General features: G+C 45.6%; 1 protein-coding gene across 1 annotated transcript; it reads right to left on the bottom strand.

Annotated features, from left to right (window-relative positions):
* Window positions 1–8,698: 8,698 nt before the first annotated feature.
* HTR1B (5-hydroxytryptamine receptor 1B) lies at window positions 8,699–12,921 on the bottom strand. The gene is made up of 2 exons (XM_033002839.2): window positions 10,935–12,921; window positions 8,699–9,805 (listed from the first exon to the last, which is right to left on the bottom strand). Exon 1 carries the CDS (start codon window positions 12,136–12,138, stop codon window positions 10,999–11,001), a length of 1,140 nt encoding a protein of 379 aa, XP_032858730.1. The 5' UTR covers window positions 12,139–12,921; the 3' UTR covers window positions 8,699–9,805; window positions 10,935–10,998.
* Window positions 12,922–22,766: the final 9,845 nt, after the last annotated feature.

The following is a 22,766-nucleotide window of genomic DNA, read 5'->3' as shown; positions in this document are numbered from 1 at the left end:
TGAGGCGTGCAACACATAGCCCAAGCGCAGCTGACTGACGTGTACGACTGGGTTTACTCCTGGAAGACCAGAGCTGACTGATTTACAGCTGTAATATCACCGTCTACTGCCAGTCAGGGGGTTAAAATCATTGCCAAATAGTGATGCTTGGTCACTAATGGAGCACGTGCTCCCTCAGTCAAGGGGAGTGGTACCCCATCTGCGGCCTCCAGCAGCCTTTTATGCATTACATGAAAGTAAAATTGCAGTAATCTCAGATATTAAAGGAAATCGATACTTGCCAACATGAATTCCACAACAGTACTGAAAAACTGTACTTTTTAACTAATCTACTGGATCAGATAATGTGAAGTCTTGAGCTAAATGAGTCTTTTAGCCTTGAAAATTTTCCTTGGGACTTAGAAGCACTCATGTTAATAAATGCAGGTCCCTCAGATAAAGAGCTACCGCCACATTCAGGCAATCTTTTAGAGAAGATATCCTTTTCCCTGCCAGTATCAACACTCCTTTTTGATATTCTTTTCTTATAGTTTTCAGTTTCATAAGTCATTTTTTTTAGGAATATATATGACATTTGGAAAGGGAAGAGCACAAAGCTGGGGTTTGAAAAAGGTGGGTTTGAAAACTTCAACTTTTTAAACATCTGAAGAAGACACATAAGATTACTTTAAAAGCATTAAAAATCTCCACTTTTTTCTTATAAAATTAATCTGCAGCCATACAAGCACCAGTGCTTCTCCTCTGCTTAGGAATAACTGCTTCATTAAATACAATGGGAAACACTACATTGTTCTTTCTACTGTCTTTTTAACAACGGGTCTGAATTCTTACCCTTTAAGAAGGTGTATTGTCTCTAGACAATTCAAGGATTTAATCCACATACATTACTCAAGCAAAAATCCCATATGTAAAGGAAGTTGAAAGAATGTGAAGAACCTCCTTCTATTAAATGAACTGGTAACCATGAAGCTGGGAAAAAGCCTGGTGGAATCCCCTTAGGATCTTACCCTAAGCCTGATTAAAGGAACTCAATTATATCTGCTGACAAAGCTCTCAGAATATTTTGTGTACTGTAACTGAAGTGTGACTGAAACCTGTCATTCAGGCAGAAATCAATTCACTGTTCCTATAGCAAAATGTAAAACTCCCAGTACTACTAACTCGTATTTAATTGAAATAAATACTGCAGTTTAAAAGACTAGTTGAGCAAGAGTATCCTACAGAGTGTTGACATCGAACCGCTTTCTGTGGAAGCTGAGTTATAGCAGTGCCAATTTATGAACTAGTGAGAAGGTCTGTGATTTAATTAAAGACAGAAAAGATAAAAACCTTCCTTCATAAATGAAAGCTAATGCCCTCTAATTGTATATAGATGAGGAAGAATGTAGAGAAGCATGTGTGAGCCTTCTTTTCTTGCAATACCCTGGAGTCTCCAGTTCTGGGAAATCACAGGATGATTATATTTTCAAATATTCAGTTCTTCACTGTGTGTAGAGACCCACTTAATAATCCAGAGCATCAGGAACTGGGCCCTGGATTTTCAAAGCAGTCTGCCAGCTCCAGAAACCTCATTCAGCAAAGCAGATGCCCAATCTGAAAGACCTAAAGTGATACTTCCTTTGATTGCAATCATTATTGTACCGTTCAGTGTCCATTTTTAGCTGCAACTTAACACCCAATAGATAAGTCATGGCCAGGAATCTGACCAAATAGCCAAGGGTCTTAATTCTTCTTGCCTAATGCAGAAGCAGGGCAGGATGGGCTGGGGAATCACCATTCCTCAGTACAACCAGAGAAAAGTACATGAAAAGCATTAGAAATGCTTCCTGAGGATTTTTCAGGCACAGTGGAATCAGACTGACCAGAATTGCATTTAGAAATATGTTGTTTCCTATAATAATGGTTGTGCCCTGAATGTGCCTGCTTTCCCTTGCCTTGCTTTTGAGTTGTCCTTGCATAGTACAAAGAGGAAGCCTCAAGCACCATCTCAGCTATGTTAGTAGCTGGAGTGCAGGGTTGCTTGTGTCCAAAAAAGGTTTCAGACACACCTGATGATACTCTTTGTTTTTCTGGATATTTTCTAGTTTTACTTTCTTAGGTTACAGGACACAGGAAATCTACTAGGTGAAACAATGCTGTCTTCTGCCTTGTTTCCTATATGCAATATTTTGTCTGCTCATTTGACTGCCACTGTCTTCACAGAACAGTGCCCCCAGTGTGTCTAAAAGAAGTCTTTTTGTGATTTCATTGTACATTCATAGGTGGTATTTTTACATTATTTACATTAATTTGCCCTTCTCAGCATCACTTGCCTTTGCTGACCGACTTTCCAGCCTATCTAGTGAAAATGCTGAACAGCGTATGGCTCACACACAACTGTGGGACTCAGCTGTTGTCCAAGAGGAGGACAGCACCTCTCCCCAAGGTTCGTGTGAGGCCCTGAATCACAGACTTTAGACATCACCTCTTATTTGAAAACAAGGAAGTTATTGGTTTCTTGATTTAGTGTATGTAAATATACTGCTCAGAAGTATATTTAAGTATGTGAGTGCATTGCCCGAGCACCAATGCTTGTCCAGTGCCTTAGTGGTAATCTCATAAGGAACTAATGGTGGCTCCTGCTAAAATTTTAGCCAAAGCACAAGTATATAAATGAAAGAGACTGATTAACTTATCATGATGACTCTTTCAATCATCTCCTTTAGAGTGGAATTCATGGAAGTGCAGAAAGCTTTCACAAAGGCGCTTCAGATCTGTCTGATATGTAAGATCTAAACTTGGGATACGCAAGCTCTAGCTCTGACCTGACTCACAAAGACCATTATTCTTCAAGGTCCAGAAATAAAGAATAGCTCTAAAATACTTGTTTGTGAGCTGTTGAAGATTGCTTAGTGACCATCTAAATAATCACATTTCGCCTGTGGTGTCTATACATTCATTCAGTGTTCCCAACAAGACTTCACAACAGATTTTTTTTTTTTATGTTTTTGCTATATTTTGGTAGGTAGTTTCTGACATTCTAATTAGTTCAACCTATATTAGACATTTAATCTTTTGACATCTGGAACAGTGGCTGGCAGCTATTTCCCTTCTCATTTTTTCCTGAAAGAGATGAAATGCTAGCTTATATGTTAAAAAGCTCAACTGCACACCTACAAAGGAGCACAGAGACAATGGCAGGTGGGCGAAGCCAAATAATACCATCCCTCAGCTCCTCCCAGATGTATCACGGAGTGGCCAAAGGACCATCAAAGACCCATCTCTACAAGTCCAGAAGAGCACAGGGGCACAACAGCAGGTGGTTCTGGGGGACACCAATTAAGGACTCAGAGGAAGGTACAGCCTGTCTGGGTCCTTCCCAGAGTTGTCCCAGGGGAGCCTTAGCACCTCTGTCCAGGCATGAAACTCATCATGATGACTCAACAAGAATACCTTTCGGACTCGGGGGACATTACTACCTAGGGATATGGGACACATTATACAATGCAAGGGAATAGAGTTTGGGGATAGCACAAGCTTACAATGGGTTGTTCAGTGGACGAACCAAGGGTGGGGAAAGGGAGAGCTTAAGGTCATTTGGGGAGGAACAAGTCTAGGAAAAAATGACAAGATGGAGTGATAAAGGGTTAAAAGGGGCTGGTCCTGTGTAAAGAAGGGCTGGTTGGTATGGTTGCCTGGCCATACCTTGATCAGTGCAGCCTGTCATGCCTTCTTATTAAACTCTGTTTGTAACTCTTTTCCTGGGTGAAGGTCTCTATTTTGTGTGCATGTGTATGGCTGGAGGTCTAATAGACAGTAACTGCAGTGGGATCATGGGTAGGAGGGGCTGCGTATTTGTGTTGCACAGTCTGGAGAGAGCAGTATGAGCAAGTGTGTAATCACTCACAGAGACGAAGCCAGAGTAGGCAGAGAGTGGGTGAAGTGCCCTAGGAACCAGGGCTCTGTGTGTGTGTGTGTGTGTGTGTAGGAGCTGTTGTGGCATCCTTAATGGGTGTGCCTGCGTGCGTGTGTGTATATACATGTTGCACTGGGCATACACACTCAGCCTCACTACTGGTTGGACCTGAGGCACGTAGCTGTGCAGCCTCACCTCTACCAGGCTACAGGATTCAGCTCCCCTAACAGTCCTTCCTAACAATCCATGGCCACGTGGCTCCGGTGTCGGAGATGCCCTGACCCAGGGCCACCCAGCCCCATGGGAGAGAGAGCCCATGGGGCTCCAGAGGAACATGGGCTCCTTCACCATCTCTTACCCATAAACTACTCCCAAAGCTCTCCTTGCCCTTCACTCTCTGACAGATCCATTGAATATTTCTGGATTCAGCTAAATACAAAGTTTTGGTATGTCACTTACGGCTCAGAGAGACCCATTCCAGTAAGAGCTTAGTACGGATGCTTTCCTTCTGCTGCCCAAACACCTGGCTGTTTTGTATGTCTGCACTGGTTTATGAGTCCAGCTTATGTCTTCAAATCTACAGTAGATTTTTCTAGGAACTCAGTTCACGGAAGGACAGCTACCTCCTGTCGACAGGAAACAGGAACTTAGCTTGCTTTTGCACTAATTCTCCTAAATGTACTGATACTAATATTCCTTTTGAAAACAATGTTTCTCATCATTTCTGGGACTGGATTTTAGAGGTCTAGGTCCAAAGGAGATTCATGTTCTAAATGCTGCTGCCAGGTAGAAAAGAGCACAAAGTAATTGAAATTTTAAATCTACAGGAAAAAGAGCGAATGAGCTTGAAAAGTGTGTGCCTTAATATAAAAGCATGTGTGAAGGTATTAATAAATGTTAATTTGAACATATCTGGAAATATCAACATTTTTATAAATGGTATTATGAAACAAGTATTAGGATAGTGAGACCCCTGAGGTACGTAGATGGAAGGAAATTTCTAATTTAATTTCCACTTCTCTGAATTCTGGAAATGTATTTATAATTTTTGCCCCCTTTCACCCTAAACATGTTCCTGAAATCTAATGTGACATCATTAACGCCTAATTTTTCCTGATCTTGTTTTTTCCTGTTACTCTAGTTTTTGCCTTTGTTCCACATAAGGAAAGAAATGCCAAAAAGGGGTTATTTTACATAATCATCCCCTGTTCCTGTCTTTTCTATTTTTCTATGACCATTCAGCATAAAAGACAGAACATATGATTACCCAGTGAAAGCCCTGCAGCCATGAACTCTGTCTGTTTTGTAGCCTTCAAAGTATTATTTGTATAAAGACAATAAAAAAAGTCTTGTTCCTTTATAAAGATGACTGCAAGGAGTTTGATCTCTGAGAAGAACAGCAAAGATTTTCTTTCTCCAGCTCTTGACAATGACTCAGTAAGAGATTTTGATCTCTATATTGTAAATTTGATATCCTGTGGATCTCCTCTTCACCTCACCTACTGAGTTGCCTGTTATATTACATCTTTCAAGCTTAATACGTGATTGATTAAAAAGCTTCATTTTCTGCTTGATTTTCTATATCATCATTCTGGGCTTAAATGTTTCATGCTCATTATTATTATCAGCCTGACTCACTGCTGTAGGAGAGTTCACTTAAACTAAGTCTGTGTTTTGGTTTATGTACTAACTGTTGGAATACATAAAAAAACCTCTTAATACGAATCACAAACCTTTCTGTCCTGATGTAGACAGGTTTTTGCAGATATATCTCAAATGCGTGGTTCCCCTAAAGACAAAAGGTTCCCAACACACAAGAAGTTAGCTTCTACTTTATGTAATAAACATGCACCTGTAATTTTCCTGCATGTCTCTGGGCACGGTGGTGGTTCTCTCTGAAACTGTTTGCTCACCTGCCTCCTGGGGTCCTAAGACCCAGGAGTAGTAATAGGGTTTTTTTCCTTAAACACAGGTCAGGGTATTGAGATTTTGTACAACTTCTTTGCCCTTTCTTTGCTATAGGCTCTCTTTGGTGAAAGAAACCTGTTCTTCAATCTCCGCTACATTCCAATTTGAATGAGATTTCATCATTTGAATACAGAACTGCCCTCACCCACGATGCTCAGCCTTATACGCTGCTGCAAATGGAAATGCTTGTTTTCCAGTGTTACTACTACTTGGCTTTTTCACTTTAGGCCCTGACAGGATAGCTTTAGACTGATCTGGATTTTCAGGTAAAAGTGCTTACTTCTGACAGTACCCAGTCCTTTCTGACCAAGAGAGCATGGGAGCAGCAACTGTGAATCAGAAAGTACCCTGCTAATGGAAGGCAGATTGGCTTTTTGGAGGCAGAGGCAGAGGAGGGTGGAAATCAATGGCTCCAAACGGAGTCTTAACTGTCATCCCTACCCTACATGGCCCTGCTGGAGGCTGAAGGCCAGGCAAGCAGTAAATATGGTATAAATGTCCAGAGAATTAGTTGAAATCCCTTTTGTCCCATGGACCCATGGCACATTAGTCATTTTCTTTTTCTTATGTATGCAGAAGAGGTAGGACTTTGTGGGCAGCTGCACAGCTGTATGAAGGTTCGTCACAAGGGATTTCCCCTCCCAATTTCTATGTTCTGCACCTGTGTTTTATTGATTGGAAGAGCGAGAAATGCTTCTTAAGAAAAATACTAGGAAAACATTGCAGTTATGGTGCTGCAAACAGCTGCTCCCACAACTGCAGCTACCTTTGAACAGTCCTATGTCTCACAGCACTTGCAGTCAGCAACAGGATCATGCACCTATCCCTTCCCGTGAAAGGTGGGAAGCATGAGGGTTTGCAATGTGTAATTAACTTCAGACCTCAGTGCCCTGCAGAGATTTGTCTCAACAACATCACTTGACAATGTTTGAAACCAATGCAACAAATAAATGGGTAAGAGGAAGGCGTGCTGATTCTGTAATGAAAGACTGAAACAGCACGGGCTTAAGCACCTTTGGAGTTTACCGGCAGGGTCATTAAGAGGTTCCTGCAACAAAACACAAAGAGGCAGGGTCCTCTGAGCCCTTTCCACGGGAGTACAGACACAGGGGAGACAAAAAGGACAGCCTCCCCTACTGAAAATTTCAAATGTTCCATCCTTCCAGAAGCAGAGCACAGTGACCAGGCACAGCAAGGGAGTGGAGAGGCAGACGGGCAACATCCTCAGATCTCTCCAAGAATCAAAACTTTATCGCCACATCCATGAACCCTAAAATCTTTTAAAACCTAGGTTCAACCAGGACACACCCTGCCAGTCACTAAGAAGTGAAGCTCACACGGGCCACCCTTCCTGCCCTGAAACACATTACATGAATCTTGGAACACGTTTTACATATTTATGTTTTTGGCACTGAGTGATGTTTGCCCTACATTTCTTCTCTTTCACTGCAAACAGATGCGTGTCCTCACTCTACCTATCTCCCCGCAGGAAAGGTTTCCTGAACTAGATGCTGCTGCTCAGGCAGCACAAGCCCTTTAACTAGCAGGTATCTCAGCAGGGCTCCAGCCACCTTCCTCTCCTCTGGCCCCAAGTCACTCAGCACAGCTTTCACACCAACTGTCTTCTCAACATTGAGCGTGGTTATCTGAAATGTTTGTTTGTGCAGAAAGTTCTGAGCCTCGGCATCAACTTGGAAGAGCAATTTCTTGATTAATTAGCTTCTCAGCAAAATCCTTGCATCACAACAGGGAGCCCAGAGTATTTGCTGCCAGTTGCTGAAGTTGAAGGTATACTCCAGCAGTGTGAGGACTGGGAAAATCCAACTCCTGAACCTTGTGCTTGCCAAGTCACATAACTTTTTAAAACTGACAGAAGACTCAACTCTGTGGAAATGCTGGAAATATTAATTTTACAGTCTCATTTTTCATTTTTTTTAGACCTATAAGAAGCTGAGTAATTTCACTGAGAATCTGGGGTAAACAAAATTCATTCTACAAGATTGAAAAATTACAAACAAGAATAGGTTAAGCATTGTTCAATGCCATATTCCTTGCTTTTTTTCATGCCATATATGCAAAAAGAAAAAAAAAAAGTTTAAAGGGATTATAAGCACTTCAAGTAAGATAGTGTTTTAAAAATTCCTCTAATCACATTTGTCTAATAATTTAAGACGGTACTTTCTAGAAGCACAGTATAGTAGTTCTCTTTTTCAGAGGTATGCAATTTTGAGGCAAATCTTCTGGATTTCTTCAAATTACTGAAAATGTTTCTTTTCCATTACTTTAATTTGTATCTTGCAGACTTCTTTCCTGCCCATGACCACACTTTCCCCTTTGCAGTTAACGGAGTTTCAGAGGCACATAAGGTCAGGTTCTTTCTTTACTATTCAATTAGGTATATAAATCCTTATTACTTGAATGACTCTCTGAAGAATAACAGGTAGATAAATCACGCAAAATTTTTCCAGTCTTTATAACAGCCCCCATCCAGAATACATGCATAGAGATTTAAAGGAACACCAATTACAATATCCACCAAGTGCTAAAATAAGTTTTGTTTGCTTTTAATGGAGTAAGAAAAATACTTGTAAAAAAACACCTAAGAATTTAATCTGAGATTAGAGAAAAATAGTAAGAATTATACCTAACAGTACCAGTTAGGATGAAAGCAAAGCTGCCTGTTAAAAATCTGACCACTGATCAAAGCTTGAAATTTCAGCCTTCATCAGTCGCTTTCTTGAGTGACTCATCAAATCAGCGTTACCTAAAAAGTCAATACTGAGGAACTAGGTAAACCAATAAATACTCCTTTCAGTCACACAATTGCTACCACTCTTGAGAACACAGTAAAGCATTTTATTGTTTATACTCATTTTCATTTACACATAGGAGGAACAATCAATGCAGTTCTATCACAGCAGGTGGACCATATCCTGAAACTCTTAACTTTGCTGAATATGCGTAGACCAGTCTTAAGGTCTGATTAGAAAAAAAAAAAAAAATAGGGGGGAAGTAGGGAGAAGAGTAATTTCACTAGCATCAGTTAATTAATGATTCATGGGTATTTATTTTGCAGGTGATATAGCTCTTCTGAAAGAGCAGACTGCTTCACTTCTTTACAAAGAACACTAAATAATGTAATTATAGAATTCTAAATTTCGCAGTGGTTCATGCGGTAAGGGTGTGCAACTGACACAAAATGGAAAACATGGTTACAACATCAAACTGCTACTTCTATTCCCAGCTGGTTTATGGAAAAGGTCATTGGACTTCTTGATTTCTGCTCTTGAGTTATGGAGTAGAATCAAGAAGTATTTACTTTATAAAGGCAACTATGAGAACAGACTATAGATATGCAGTGCAGTTGAACAGGTCTACAACTCTTGTTACTACAGCATTTGCATTTGCTATTGTTTTGAAATACAAATATAACTTTTGCACACTGTCACTTCTCACACATGTTCAGCTGAAGGAGTCATTTACAGACTTTGCTGCGATGCTCCTATTTTAAACGCTGCTTTTTTCTCCTACTGGCCTCATAAGTGAAGGGAGCAACTCTTTCCACTGAAAGAAAGAAATTACAGGTGTGCAGAAGTACAACTATGCTACCAACACAGACAGAGACAACTGTGCTCTTGTGCACACCCCTACAACCGGCCGGAGAACAAATTAAGAAGTTAAGCCTGCAAAATAAATTGAGTTTAACTCTCAAACTTTTTCTTCAGTCCAGATGAATTATAGACCTTGATTCGAGGCTGCCCTCTTTTTTTGCAACTGATCTGCTTGACTATTGGAACAGCATCTCTGCCAGAGTCATTACACTGAAATGCAGAGCTGAGCAGTTTGGTGGCAGTATGTATTGACGTTTTTGCAGCATCATGAGTCTGGCAACTGGGCTTGGGGAAGTTTCAAGCAGTGGGTCTTTACAATAGCAACTTGATTCTGCAGACAAAAAGCAAAAGATTGGCAGAATTATTAAAGTGTCACAATAAAGGCAAGTCCGTATTCTGCAGAACGTGGCGCCGAGTTGAGCTGTCAGCTGGCCGCCACTCGTGTCAGAGGCACCGCGAAGTACAGCTTTTCCGCGTGGGAAGAAACAGCACGAAGGTGTCAAGTCTTTCACAGCGGCTAAAGACAGCTTTCCTCCTAGGGTGCCGGCTCCGCTCCCAGCAGGAGCAGAACGGAGGCCAGCGAGTAGGCTGGACTTTACAGGCAGCCTCACCCTGGGGCCTGCCCTACCTTCCTTCTTTTAAAGCCAAAACCAAACCAACCCGCCGCTGGCACCGGGGGCTGCATCCCACCGCCTGCCCAAGGGGGTGGCACCCCCGGCTGCCCAGCGGTGCCTCCAGCTGGCGGTGGGGGCCGGGAGGTGGCACCCCGGAACGTCGCCGGGGGCGGGGGGGGGGGGGGGGGGGGACGGGGGACACACACACACACCTGCCCTGCCCGGCCCCGCCGCTCCCCGGGGAGCTCGGCAGCCGGATTGGAGAGCGAGTGCCGTTTAGCGCTAATTGGTGTAACCACGGGCGTTAAGCACGCGAAATGGCGGCAGATTGCTTTAATAGGTGGAATAAAAAGCGGATTGCCGTGAGTCACTCCCTGCGAGCTCGGGGAAGGGACGGACGAACGGACGACACGCACACACACACACACACACACACACACGCGCGGTGAAACGCCAGGAGCGTGCAGCATCGCCGCCACTTGCAAAGGGGCTGAACACCAGCCGGGGGAGTGCCCTGCCGTGCCGTGCCGTGCCGTGCCGTCCCGTCCCGACCCACGGCTCGGCTCGCACGGAGCCTTCCACGGCGCTCCCGCCTCCCTCCCGCGGGGCTCGCACCCCCCCCCCCCCCCCCCGCCCCCTCCGAGCGGGCTCGAAAGCGGCCGGTTCAGCCCGAGACCGGATGGAAAAGCTATTTGTGGGGTCAGACCTCCTCCCCCCATTCCCGATTCCTGCCCCCCCCCCCCCCCAAAAAAAAAAAAAACAAACAAACCTTCTCGCCCCGAGCGTCGCTGCTCGCCGCAGGGGGGGGGAGGGGGGGAAGGGGGGGGGCGCGGGGAGCGCACCTACCTGTGGCATCGGGCACGGGCGTGCATGGGGGCAGCCCCGGAGAAACACATCGCATTCAAAATTTTCAGCTTGTGCATCGGAAACGTATGAGTTTGTGGAAAGCTTGTTTGAAGTCTTCGTTAGACATAGTATAGATGATGGGGTTGATGAGGGAGTTGAGATATCCAAGCCACGTGAAAAAGTCAAAGATGGCCATGTGGAACCAGCAAGCGTCCTTGCAAATAGGCAACACCAGGCTGATGATGAAAAAGGGCAGCCAACAGACGATGAAGGCTCCTAAAATAATCCCTAAAGTCTTTGTAGCTTTCCGCTCTCTAGCGGCTGTGAGCTTCTTTTTCTCCAGCAAGGCGTCCGAGACCTTCACCTTCACCTGGTTCATGTACACGGGAGAGCCCGTTTCGCTGGATCCCTCGGGGGCCTTGGAGTTTATGGACGTGACGGAGGAGGACGACCCCGGGGAGTCTGTGATTAACTGCGCTCGCGTTAGTCTTTTACCTGCTTTCTTTGGCGTCTGCTTCAAAATCCGCGATCTGGCTTCCACGTAGATCCTCCCGTAGAGGGCTATCAGCAGGAGAGTGGGGAAGTAGAAGGCTCCCACCGTGGAGTACACGGTGTAGAGGACGTGGTCCGTGTTCACCACACAGTGAGAGACTTCCTCGGCCTTCGCCTGCCGCCAAAACAAAGGGGGCATGGAGATGCAGATGGAGAAGACCCACACCAGAGCGATCATGCCCGCTGCTCGCTTGGGAGTCCGTTTCGTGGAGTATTCGACGGCGTCGGTGATCGCCCAGTAGCGGTCCAGGGCGATGACACAGAGGTGTAGGATGGACGCCGTGCAACAGGTGATGTCCGAGGACAGCCAGATATCGCAGACGATCTGGCCCAGCGTCCACTTGCCGGTCACAGTGTACATGGTGCTGATGGGCATGACGAGGATGGAGACGAGGAGGTCGGTGACGGCCAGCGAGGCGATGAGATAGTTGGCCGGCGTGTGGAGTTTCCTCGTCTGGTAGACCGTGGCGATGACAAAGGCGTTGGAGAGCACCGTGGCCAGGGTGACGAGCGCCAGGACGACGGCGAGCACGATCTTCCCGGAGAGGGGGGTGGCGTCTTGGTAGTTCCCTTCCTGGGCGCTGCAGTTTCGGCCGTGGTAAGAGTCGTTGGCGGGGATCAGCGGCGCCTGGCAGGGGCCGGCCGGCTCCATCCCTCCGGGCCGCCGCCCCCGCGGACGGCGGGGCTCGGCGCGGCGCGGCACGGCGGGGCCGCTACCCCGGCAGGGCCCCGTCGGCGCCGGGGGAGGGCTGCAGCATCCCCGCGCCGGCACCACCTCCCGCCCGCCCTTCCGGGAGCACCGAGCGGGCTCGTCGGAGCCTCACTCCCCGCCGGCGAGGGAGCCGGGCAAAACGGGGGCCGGGCGTGCCCGCTCGCCCCGCCAGCTCATTGCCCCGCCGCCTCCCCGCGGAGCCCGGCGAGCCCCGGGCATGGAGCTCCCGCCCCGGCCGCCCCTTAGGCGCAGCCCCGCCGCCCGCGGCTCCGCTCCGCGTCGCGACGGGCGCGGCGGCCGCGCTGCATGCCCGCGGGCGGCGGCCGGGACCCCCGGGCTGCGGGCGCGACGGCGCGGCCGCGGGGGCTGCGAGGGCAGCGGTGCCGCCCCGCCGGGCCCTGCCTTCACACGCAGCCCGCCGCAGCAAGTTCGCCGCCGCGGGTGCGGGAGGAGCAGGAGGAGGAGGAGGAGGAGGAAGAGGAGGGTCCGCGGGAGGCAGCGGGGGGGACCACCTCCCATCGCGCCCCGCCGCGGGCCATGCTGTCGGGGCCCGGGCTCGGCCCAGCGCCGGCAGCCGCAGGCAGGGGCCGGGGTGTGGGAGCGGCGAGCAGCCGCCGCCCCTTATATAGCGGGCGGCGCGGCGCGGCTCCGCCGGCACCGAGCAACCGGTGCCGCTCCCGGGCGGGCTGCCCGCCTGCCCGCGGAGGAGGAGCCGCCGCCTTCCCTCGGCCCTCCCTCCCGCACCCCCCCCCCCCCACACCGCCCGACGGAGGGGGGCCCGGCCCCGCGCACCGCCCCACCGCCCGCCCCTGTCCCCCCCGCAGGCGCCGGGGGGAGCCCCGGCTCTCCCCGCGCCCCAGCCCCGCCGCAGCGTGGAGGGGGGAGCAGCTCCCCCTCCCACACGCGCGCACACACACCCCCCCCCCTCCCCGCACCCCCGACGGGCCGTGCCACGGCGCTGGGGGATGCGGGGTCCCCCCCCCCCCCGGTCCTGCTCCTGGCCCCCTCCCTTCTTGCACCGTGCCCGCTACGCCGCGGGGCTGGGCTCTGCCCGGCTCCCCACGGGAGCCCGCTGGCCGCGCGGGGGTGGCGTCCCACGCCGGCGTGGCGGGTGCCGCTCGGTGCCGGTTCCGAGCGCGCGGGGAAGGGCAGGGGCGAGCAGGACGGGGCGGGACGGGGGCGCAGCCGGGACGGGTCGCATCGCCGGCTTTGCAGTCAAACTTCTAGCAATCCAGCGCCTCCTGGGCTCAGGCTTCCTTACTCTTTTGTTGTTGTTGTTGTTATTTTATTTTTTTTTTTATTTTATTTTTTTTTTTCTGGTGTGCTTGTAAACGCACACCCCTGATTGAACAGCCCCGTCGTGCTCTGCAGGATCCTTCGGCGCTCGGCCGGCGGGGGCAGGAGGGGCGCCGGGAGCACACATTTGTCCAGGTCTCGCAGCTCCTGCCGGCGTTTGTTCTCGGCAGCCGCAGGAAAGTTCTGCACACAAGGGGAAGTGCGAGCTTGCTTTTCGCTGGGTCAGGGTAATTCCAAGCTCGGTGAAACGTCTGTGCTCCATCCCTCGAGTAAATCTCCCAAATATGCCACTACAAACCCGGTAAAGAGGAGGTCCGCAGGCGTGTTTGTGCACACCTGCACATGCTCCTACCTGCCTAAGCTCCCTGCAATCTCTCAGCCCTCTCCTCTCGGTTATCTCTTTCTTCCTGGTTTCCTCTTTGGCGGGAAGGCAAAGTGTCTCCCTGTGCCCCTGTCCTTCCTGGGCCACGCTCAGCACCATGCAGGGGTAGGCACTGCATCGTTCTGCCTGGGGCATCGAGCTCATGGGCAGGGTGAGAATCCTCAGCCCCCTGCCCTCTTGGTTATCCTTGAGCAAGAGGGACTGGCCCATCTGAGAGGATGCAGGTCAAGGAAGGACAGCAAGAGGAGGCTGGAGAGGATCCATCGTGGCCCAGAGGCGTGAGGAAACTCTTGGAAGAGAAGCACTGAACCGAGGGAGGGCTGGGGCTGCACAGCAGTGTGGGAAAGCCAGAGTCCTGCAGGGACAGCTCTTTCCCTGCCTATATCAGTACTGTGCAAGGTACTCTGATGTTGGGATGCACTAATCACCCACAGGTCCCCTGGGATCAAAAAAAAGCAGTGATGGTGTTTGAGATTTTGTAAAATCAGTCCCAGATTCATGCTTTAGTTAGGTTCTCTCAAGAAATGAGGTAGGGACAGGATTGCCTTGGATTAGTCAAAGTGTGGTGGTCAACGTTTGCCTACATTCACCAAACAGATAGAAAGGTAAAATGTCAATAAGCCTTTCTGTTTTCCCAAAAGAGTTTGGGATAGGGTTTGGTCTGTTTCCATGTTTTTATTTTGTGATGCCTCCTTCTGCTCAGCGGAGCCTGGTAATTGGTTGGAGCCTCTAGGCTTCACTGTATTAAAAATAGTAATATGGAGCTATCTGCATTATTCTCGTCTCTTTGATGGACAGAGATTTTATAATCCTGGTTTCTAATACAGTGTGCTATTGCTTCCACTTCTGCTCTACATTTCTGGCTTAATTTAGTTGTGCTTAAGTTGGCAGCTGCCCTTGAGCCTCCATAGCTCAACATTCTTCCCAAATAGGGCTACATATCTGAGACTGATTTAATTTTAAAACACCAATAATAACAAGAGGAAAACCTAGTCCTGCATTCAGTCTTGGAACAGCTTTCCTCTTGTGGAACAGGTCTTCCAATAAAATTATAGAGCTTCCAAGAGCAATGTTCTAGCCCTGGCCACGCCATCAGCCATGTCATGTAGTGCAGACAAGTATTATGTGAATGGGCAATGAGTTCTGGCCACCCTACTAATGTCACTGTTTACCCTTATTATAAAATGTTTGTGTTCTGTGCACAGATTTTGCTGTTGCCCTCCTCCATTAATTCTGGGTTATTATTCATCAGTAATCATCATTCATTGCTTCCCTCTTTGTCTTGGCAAGAAGATGCTTTTCTCCTCCCTTGTTTGTTGCCTCCTGTTTGTGCTCGCTTGTTTCTTACTCAGCTGTGTAGTACTGCTGCCAGTGGTCAGGAAAACATACGCCGAGGGCATTCCAGGTCTAGCTGTGGTGGCTTCACTTGACTTCCCACAAGGATCACCTCATCCTTCTGGGCAGGTTGAGTAACATTCCCCATGCTTTGCTCTGGAGCTTCAGTCTTGGGTTAGGAATAGGCACAGCAAGACACTAAAGCCAGCTTTCTAATAGTGCTCCATGTCGTGGACCTGGTGCTGTTTATCGCTGCTGGTGGGGCATGCAGAAGTCATGTCCCCACACAGGCACTGGAACTGCTGCTCTCTTTAGGCTGTGCATGCTGGTTCCCAGGATTTGTGACAGAGCAAGAGGTGTTCGGGTTTTAAAAAATTACTCTTCCTCTCTGCTCAGCCAGGCTGCACATAGCCCTGTGCCACGGCTGGGCTCCCACAGGCCAAGGCTTGATGAAAGAAGGAACCAGGTTCTACCTAGATCATCAATAAGTACTGGAGTCTTGGAGTGCCAGTCAGAAACATATTGTGAATCATATGCATCACCACATGAACGGTCATATCTCACTGCTGTGCTGTTACCCTGAAGCTTGCATTTCCTTGTTTACCTTCATCTCTCCTAACTGAATCTGAAAAGATGCTTATGGGAAGAGATCCTATTTCCTGAAGCTTTTGGCTTCTGTGCAGAGGCAGGCATAAAATTAATTTCTGCTGGCGTAAGACTGTTAACACTTCTTATATCCAGATTTTGATGTACTAAAATACCCAAATATAGAAACTGCAATGAAAACTGAGCCTATTACTGGTTTATTGCATCACAAACTGCCCACATATGGCATAAATGTCATCAATGACTTACAAATAAATTAGAGAAAGAAGACAGATACATGGAAACAAGCCTAAGTACCGGAAAGGAAGAAGTTCTTATCCTACAGTCAGATCTGTCCTGGCCACAGATAATGTTGTGTGGGTTTTGGCTTTTGGATATGTATATTTGAACACAGGGCTCAGCGTGCAATATAAACTTCACCTCTGCCCTTGACTCAGGTGGCAAGTTGTGTGTAGTGCCATCTGTAGCCTCTTGCACTGTGATGAGATTCATCCTCATATTTTAAATAATGAAATTTTGAGTCCTTCTGTTAGCAAAGATAACCTTCACTATGTAAATCAACACAGTGGTATTTTGTTGAGTTTGCCAACAGACAAATAACGCTAATATATGTGTGAAGTTTCTCAATGTTAACTTTGAAATATAGCTGAGGCCATTTAAATGCCAACACTTTTAAGTCACTAGTCAAAATAAAAACACCCAGCTTGAGTTACTGAAATTTAATTATAAGGAACAGCTGGGCCTGGTTTTGATTTTGACTCTAAGGACCCAGAAAATGAAACAAGCACATAGGTTCAATAGGCACACATTTACACCGAGTTTCTCAACCCATGAGAATAAAGCCAGATGAAGATATTTCCTTATTCTCCATGCTGGTCAGGCACAGTTGCTGAAAAATGCACTCAGATACCCTCCAAAGAGTATTCAATTACTCTTTAAGTAAGCAACTAAGTGCAAGCAAAAAGAAAATCCAGTCCTCCCTTACACTGTCTCTACCATTTCATCTCCAGACACTGCACCCATCCTGACACATTTCAGTTCATGGAGGCAGCAGTTGAGGTTGGTGACTGTTCTGAATTCATCTACAAGGGGTTTGCTCTTTAATGATGTTCCTGGAGATGCTCCACAGGAAACCACTTCGATACTGCCCCATGTCCTCTCCTTCCATGCTGCCCATTATTCTCCTTCCTTACAAAGCAGAAGAAATGACTGCTTGTGTGAAAAGTGCTGTTGCCTCCTTGTTATTGTGGTTTCCACCTGAGGCTGCTGGAGCCTCTAATTCACACCAAAATCAGTGCAAGTGCCTGTTTTGCTGCCAGAGGGTCTGGCTGAACAATCATCCCTACAGTTCAGACTGTCTCCAGTTGTACACCTGAAGGGGTTTTAACCCCCCAGGATCTGTCCACGATGAAATACATGGAGATCCATTGGGGAATGAACTGTAGAAAATAGCCATGACAGTATGACATAAAGGTACAGCAGTCTACGAGAACTGAAAGTCGATGGCATAACCTTTAAATCCTTCCTGTCACATAAGAAAAAAAAAAAAAAAAAAAAAAAAAGGAATAGCACCTCTACAGCATGAAGCAAAAGGACCCTGTATTCTGACTCTGTAGGGATTCAAATGAAAAAAGTCTAGTGTTCTGTGCTCAGACCTGGCAGAAGATAAATCCTCCACTTTCAGATATGGACCTATATCAAGTTTAAAGCTTTGGTACACCTCAGTATGTTCAAGTCTTTCTTTCTGCTTTAGAGGATAAAATCTGTAAGGGTTTCCTTTCAGGATCCAGTGTTGATTTCAAATGGGTCCTAAATAGCAAGTTTTCAGAAATGAAACACTAAATTCTGTGTTTAAAAAAAAGGCCTGCACACATTTTAAAGCAACAAGCTACTAATGCAGAAAGCCTGATGGAAACTTGTGCAATGCAGTGAATCACAGTAAAGTAAAATTGCTGAAAATTAAGAAACAATTTTTTTCCTTGTGAAATCAGCATGTCAACATTGATTTAAGGCTGCTACAAAGATTTCTTCCTACTAAAGATCTGGTTCTCTCTATGGATAATTAATACTTATCTGGGAAAGAGGTAACATATGCTAAACCCGCTGCCACTGTTTATAAGCATGCTCTAGTCTTTTTTGTTCCCGGAGGTAATCAGAAGCTAGGAGATTTTGCTGGCATGCAGATTTGGACTGCTAATTTAATAAAAGGCATTATCCATTAATTTGAGTCCTTTTAGGATGTCAGTGTTTACAAGTTGACAGTTTCTTCTGCAGTATGAGACCTAATTGCAAAATTTAGTTGTCTGTTCTGCTTAGCAAGAGGCTTAGAGATGCTTACAAGATGCTGGAATTCAGGAAAGGAAGAAATTTTGAAGGCCACAAGGGTCTTGTAGGCCTACTTTTGTCAGCAGAGTAGGGCTGCAAAACTAAAGCAGTTTCGAGTGGCTATGGCATTGTCCAAATGCCAGAGCTTTGCAAGGTCAGAAGGCCCTTTGAGGGTTTCGGGATACTTGCAGCTACTTTGTAGGTACTTTGCAGCACTTTGCAAGGTGGTACACAGCTGAAGATCTCATTCTGGTGACAAGTGAGAGTTTCTGTAAAACAGTTAAATCCAACATAATCTGGTCTTGAAGTGAGGCTGTTATGAAACTGTTGGTCTACATGCTGCAAAGTGTGAAATCCACACTACCAAAGAACAATTGAGCCAGCAAAGGCTGTCAGCATCACCACTGCTCTACGTGTAGCTATTTCTTTGAGGAAGAAAACGAAGACTCTGAGAAGCAAAAGGCTTAGAAGAGGTAGGTAAATAAAATTGTGTCACTTTAAGCTTCTGCCAGATACAAGCCAGTGGTACGTCCCACTGGCTGGAAGCAGAACTGTACCTCACCAGACTTTGTGAAAAGTAACCAAGTAAAACTACGGGGCCAGATCAGCAGCCCGGATCAGCATCGACCCAAAGATTTAAGGAGTCTGTAGCCAATGCCATCAAAGGGTGTGGCCTGTTATAATTTTCCAGTCTTTTCATTATCCAAAGATTGTTTTAACTGACAGGTCTCATAGAACTCTGTAAAACCCCATTTCTTCATGTCTAGTGTATATGTGTGTTTCATGAGGAAGGGAATACTTCACTGTAAAACATAGATGTGATCTCTGTTTAGAAAGGTACATTTTATTTTTCATTATAGGATGAAGTCAGTCTTAAAGGATTCAGGTCTCAGGTAGAATGTGCCCAGATAGAGGTTCTGAGCTGATCTTAAAAATACCTTGCTTCTGGGTGTAGCCTTTAAAATGTTAATGTATTTTAAAAAATTGAGACGTGGTCTTGGCCTCATTTGCAAGATTGTGTCTGTGTTTGTGTAAGCAGAATCAGATAATTTTATTTTGTAGCTTTTAAATATCAGTTGTGAATTTCATGGGTTTCCCTTTCCTTCATTAGGAGAATCTTGTTATGCCCCTTCCCCAATGCTTACTCTCTTCATAGTTCTGTCTCTACACTTCAGGAGATCTGCAAAGGCATGTTGAATGTACAGTTCACCTCTTTAAGAGCAAGCCAAGGCTTCCAAACCCAAGCAGTCTTCTTACCAAGTACAAGAAAAATATGCATCTATTATTAAAAACAAGAAATGCCAAACAAAAAAAAAAACAAAAAAAAAACAAAAAAATCCCGCAGGTCTCTCTGGGTTTCCTTGGCTTTCTCATCACTCTCAAACATCCTTTGGACTTGACCCAGATCTGTCCCCACATCTCCTCTGTTCATGACTTTTCATCCTAGTCATGAACTTTCTCCCCCTCACTTCCAAGCTGCCTTTTCCATGTCTTGCTCCTGCAACTGGGCCCACCTCTGCACAGGAGCCCAACCTTTTGTTCTCCCGCCCTGTCACTGGGACAGAGAAAGGAGACTGTCCTTGCATATCTCTTCAAGACTCATGGCCTCACTCATGTTTAAAAGAGAGCACTAAATCATGGGAGATTTCTATACTCCAAAACCCTAAGCCCCATGTAAGATGCTGGAAAAACCTCTGGTGAAGTTCTCTCACTGCCCAATCTGCCTTTGCTGAAGAGTGGAGCTAGGGAGTTTTAGTAGCTAAAGCTATCAGCCTGGTTTCTATCAGTTACTTTTTTCTCGCCTTGGAAGCTGCACTATACCTACCTAAATGCTACCACACATTTCCATAGCCTGCTGTTGTGGCCATGACCCTCTTCTCATCTCTTCTTTGTGCACCCCTTCCCCTATCTCATTCCTTCACTAATACTTCAATAACAAGCAAATTTTCTTTACATGACTTTCAAAGCCTTTGGTAGCTTATCCACTTCTCATCACATATGCAGGCCAATTACTGCCTCCCACTAGCCTCTGATGCTGGCCCCTCCCAGAGTCTTATTTGATTTCAATCAGACATTTTCATGCCTTCCCTGGCTTGAGGGTAGCTTCCTGTAACAGGCACAGATATCCTCATTATCTTACCTAAAAATCCTCCTTTGCTGTGATGCCCACAAAACACACTTGACAAGAGTCAGGCTGTTGATTAAACTATGACCGCTACCTATTCTTCCTGCTAGTATTTTGTCTGCCAATGTTCTCCCACCTGTGTGCCTCTGCTACCGATAATCTTAGCCTGCAGTTCTTTTAAAGAGTAACTACCTATTTGCTCTAAGTACTTGCCAAGCCTTGAAAATAGCTTTGAGGGTCCTGATCCTGGGATTTGAGTGGTTTGCTATAAACTGCTTTTATATCAATAGTAACTATTAGCAACATCTTCTCTTGTGTTGTTTTTCATCAGTACGGTTCAGAAATCACTTTGTCAGTGATCCAAGAATGATACAAGTCATACCCTTAGCAACATGTGACTGATCCACATAAACTGACATGATCAGTGCAACAGAGTTCAAAATAAGATCAGCCAGAACCTAAAAAATGTAAAAATTCCTCATTTTCTGTTTGAGGGAAACTGGAATATTTTGCTATTTTTAAAAGATAAGAACTGTCCCTTATTTCCCTTATGCACCTAGCCAGAAATAAAGGAAAGTAAAAGAGCATACTATTAAAATGTAATGTGCACCTGGTCGTTCGCTTCTATTGCAGCTCTGAAATCTGAGCTGTAGAGATAAAAGGGGAAAAAAACCCCAAATCTGCTAGAAAAGATGTTCCCAAAGACTAGGGATTTGGGAAGCAGAGAGCATGATTACCTTTTCCCTTCTGCATCTGCTTCTTACCTGTCCTAAGAGATCAAGGTCTTCAAAGTCTCCCTAGATGAGAATTTCTCTCTTAAATTTTGATTATAAGAACTGGGGGTTTTATCTTAAGAGATCCTACCTAACCTCTGCCTAAAGTGCATAAACTTAAAATTTTAGGCACCTGGTCATGGCAGACAGGATCTTTTCTCAGCGACTTTCTTCTCTCCTTTTGCTATAGATCAAATATTGGCATTTTTTCTAGGAAATCTCTTTCATTAAGGGTGTGTTTCTTGTCACAGTGAGGCAGACTTTCTTACCGGCTTAGTACTACACATAACATGAAATGTCAGTTTTATCTTGTCTTCCACTGTACTGGCCTATCAATGGCCTTTAGAATAGTGGTGACAAACCCAATAATGTAGGTTGCTTTTCTACTTGACTCAATATGAATCTGGTAAGATTTCAGCAGTGCTCTCATTTTGTTACATCAGGGACACTTTGTAAATTCCTGCACAAAGAATTTTTAGTTGCATGTTCTCAAAGAGATCTGTAAGATTTCAGTAGTTCCCTTTTCAAAAACCAGTCTTTTGGTAGCATTGTTTAGTCTTTGACATTTTGATTGCCATTAAATACACAAAGTCCTCTAAGACATCGTCCTCTGAGGAGCAGTGAAACATGGGGCAGTCAGGTGTTGACAGCCTAGTATTATCTGGCTGAAACAATATGAGGAAAGATTCCTGGGAGCTTATGGTTGTGTGCACTCCCTTGCTTGGATTAGTTACATGAAAATTATCAGAGCATGTTTAGATATCCTTCTTTCCTTCATGGACAGTGTCCTTTAAGCTTGTTTTGGAGATTTTAAGCATACTTTAAAATCATCTGCTGTCTTCTCAATACTTCACTCCTTTTTCTGGACCCAATTCTACTTTCATTTAAAAGGGTCAGACTGCTGCTTTTCATAGATCATAGAATCATTCAGGCTGGAAAAGACTCTTAAGGTCATCAGGTCCAACCGTTAACTGTTTTCAACCCCTCTGACTTTCACTGTAATATCAGCAGTTTCCACTGAATTGTCTATCAGTTTTACCAAAGACCAGAGAAATGAAGAAACTAATTATTTGTATGTCTACTCATAAGCATGTTTAATGTGAAAAGGGAGGACTGGATTAAATGATTCTAGTGCTCTTTTGGTGAAATTTCTACATTTTGATATATTTGAAGCCAAAGGGCAGAATTTTACTCTCTGTAATTTAAAGAGCACTTGGTTGGCACAACCAGATGAAGGAAAGTGATAGAGGAATTTGAGGATATTTATTCAACTGCTTTAGATCATTTAAGGCTTTGCATCTTGACAATAGTAGATTATACAAGCAGTAGCTTCACTAAATTATACAAAATTCAGACGGAAGTGATTTGCAGATGTATCTCTGTAGCAAAAGTTTGTGTGAGTTACTCTGAAAGCCAGAAAAGTGGAAGTATAGAAAATGAACAACAAATGATCTCAGGGACCAAAACCCGATTTTGACAAAATAAGGACCAAACTCCACTATCATTTAAGTAATATAACTATGTACATTTGCAGTTTAATTCCACCTACACTGCTTATATACTGGCTAGCATTTTTTGAATATTTGAAGCTAGTTAAACATTTCAGCATCCATATATTGCAAGCAGAAAAAAGTTTGAGATAATGGCAATATCTCGACAAACAATTTTTTTAGGCTGGAATCAAACTGAACTTGGCACAACGTGGGATGAGATTGTTAGGAACCGA

This window comes from Tyto alba, unplaced genomic scaffold (genome assembly GCF_018691265.1).
Source record: "Tyto alba isolate M040663 unplaced genomic scaffold, T.alba_DEE_v4.0 Super-Scaffold_40, whole genome shotgun sequence".
Classification (NCBI taxonomy): Eukaryota; Metazoa; Chordata; class Aves; order Strigiformes; family Tytonidae; genus Tyto; species Tyto alba.
The sequence above is the reverse complement of the archived record's forward strand: the minus strand, read 5'-3'. Positions and strand labels throughout refer to the sequence as shown.